Raw genomic sequence first — 749 nt, forward strand, 5'->3', positions numbered from 1 at the left:
AGAATTTCTTGTTTTCTTTTTTTTTTATTACGTTATTGGATTATTATTTATAAATAATCGAATTGAATAGAATTAATAATAATAATAGACGTATTTATAATAGAAGGAGGTATATTATAGAAAAGATTGAGTGATTTGAACGAGCGGTAAGAGGATGTCGCGATGCAAGGACCACCCGGTTGTCCGTCGAAGTTCCTCGAGAAGTGCGTCGAGCTGACGAAGTTTCGCGTTGAGATCTCAACGCGAGATCCTGATCCTGGACCGTGAGTGGAATATACATAAGGAAGAAGGATACTTCCTTATTGATTAATCTATCAATCATTAATGCGTTATTGGATATGACTAATAATCATTTATATACATATATATATGTATATGATTAATATTTCGAATCATTTTATTTAATTTGTTTTACAATTTTCTATTATTTATCGTCATTTCATATGTTTACATATTATATTTTTCTATAATTTCATTTAACGCAAAACTATCATGAAATAGTTCGTTCGAGTGTCAATAGTGAAATTCATTGGATAATTAAAACATTGATTGAAAACAAAAAATAAGGATCAATCTAACGCGAGTGTTGTTGATTGGGGTTGGTTTTGTTATGTGTGTGTTTATATACTATTATATTCGTCGTTGAGTTTAAACATTAACTTCGTGGGAAATAATTCGTTCGTCCTTGGAAAATTATCATTATGGAGGACATAAGCGTGAGTAGACATTTGTTCTTTTTTTTTTTTTTT

General features: G+C 29.8%; 1 protein-coding gene across 1 annotated transcript in view; it reads left to right on the forward strand.

Moving 5' to 3' along the window:
• The first annotated feature begins 555 nt into the window (after positions 1-555).
• The window catches only part of LOC106788141, a 149,398-nt gene continuing 149,204 nt past the window's right edge, over positions 556-749 (forward strand). Inside the window, exon 1 of the mRNA XM_014751142.1 lies at positions 556-716. Coding sequence (XP_014606628.1) covers positions 702-716 — 15 coding nt within the window. The 5' untranslated portion in view covers positions 556-701. The remainder of the gene's footprint in view (positions 717-749) is intronic.

Source organism: Polistes canadensis, unplaced genomic scaffold (genome assembly GCF_001313835.1).
Source record: "Polistes canadensis isolate GaletaPanama2010 unplaced genomic scaffold, ASM131383v1 scaffold_127, whole genome shotgun sequence".
In the NCBI taxonomy this organism is placed as follows: Eukaryota; Metazoa; Arthropoda; class Insecta; order Hymenoptera; family Vespidae; genus Polistes; species Polistes canadensis.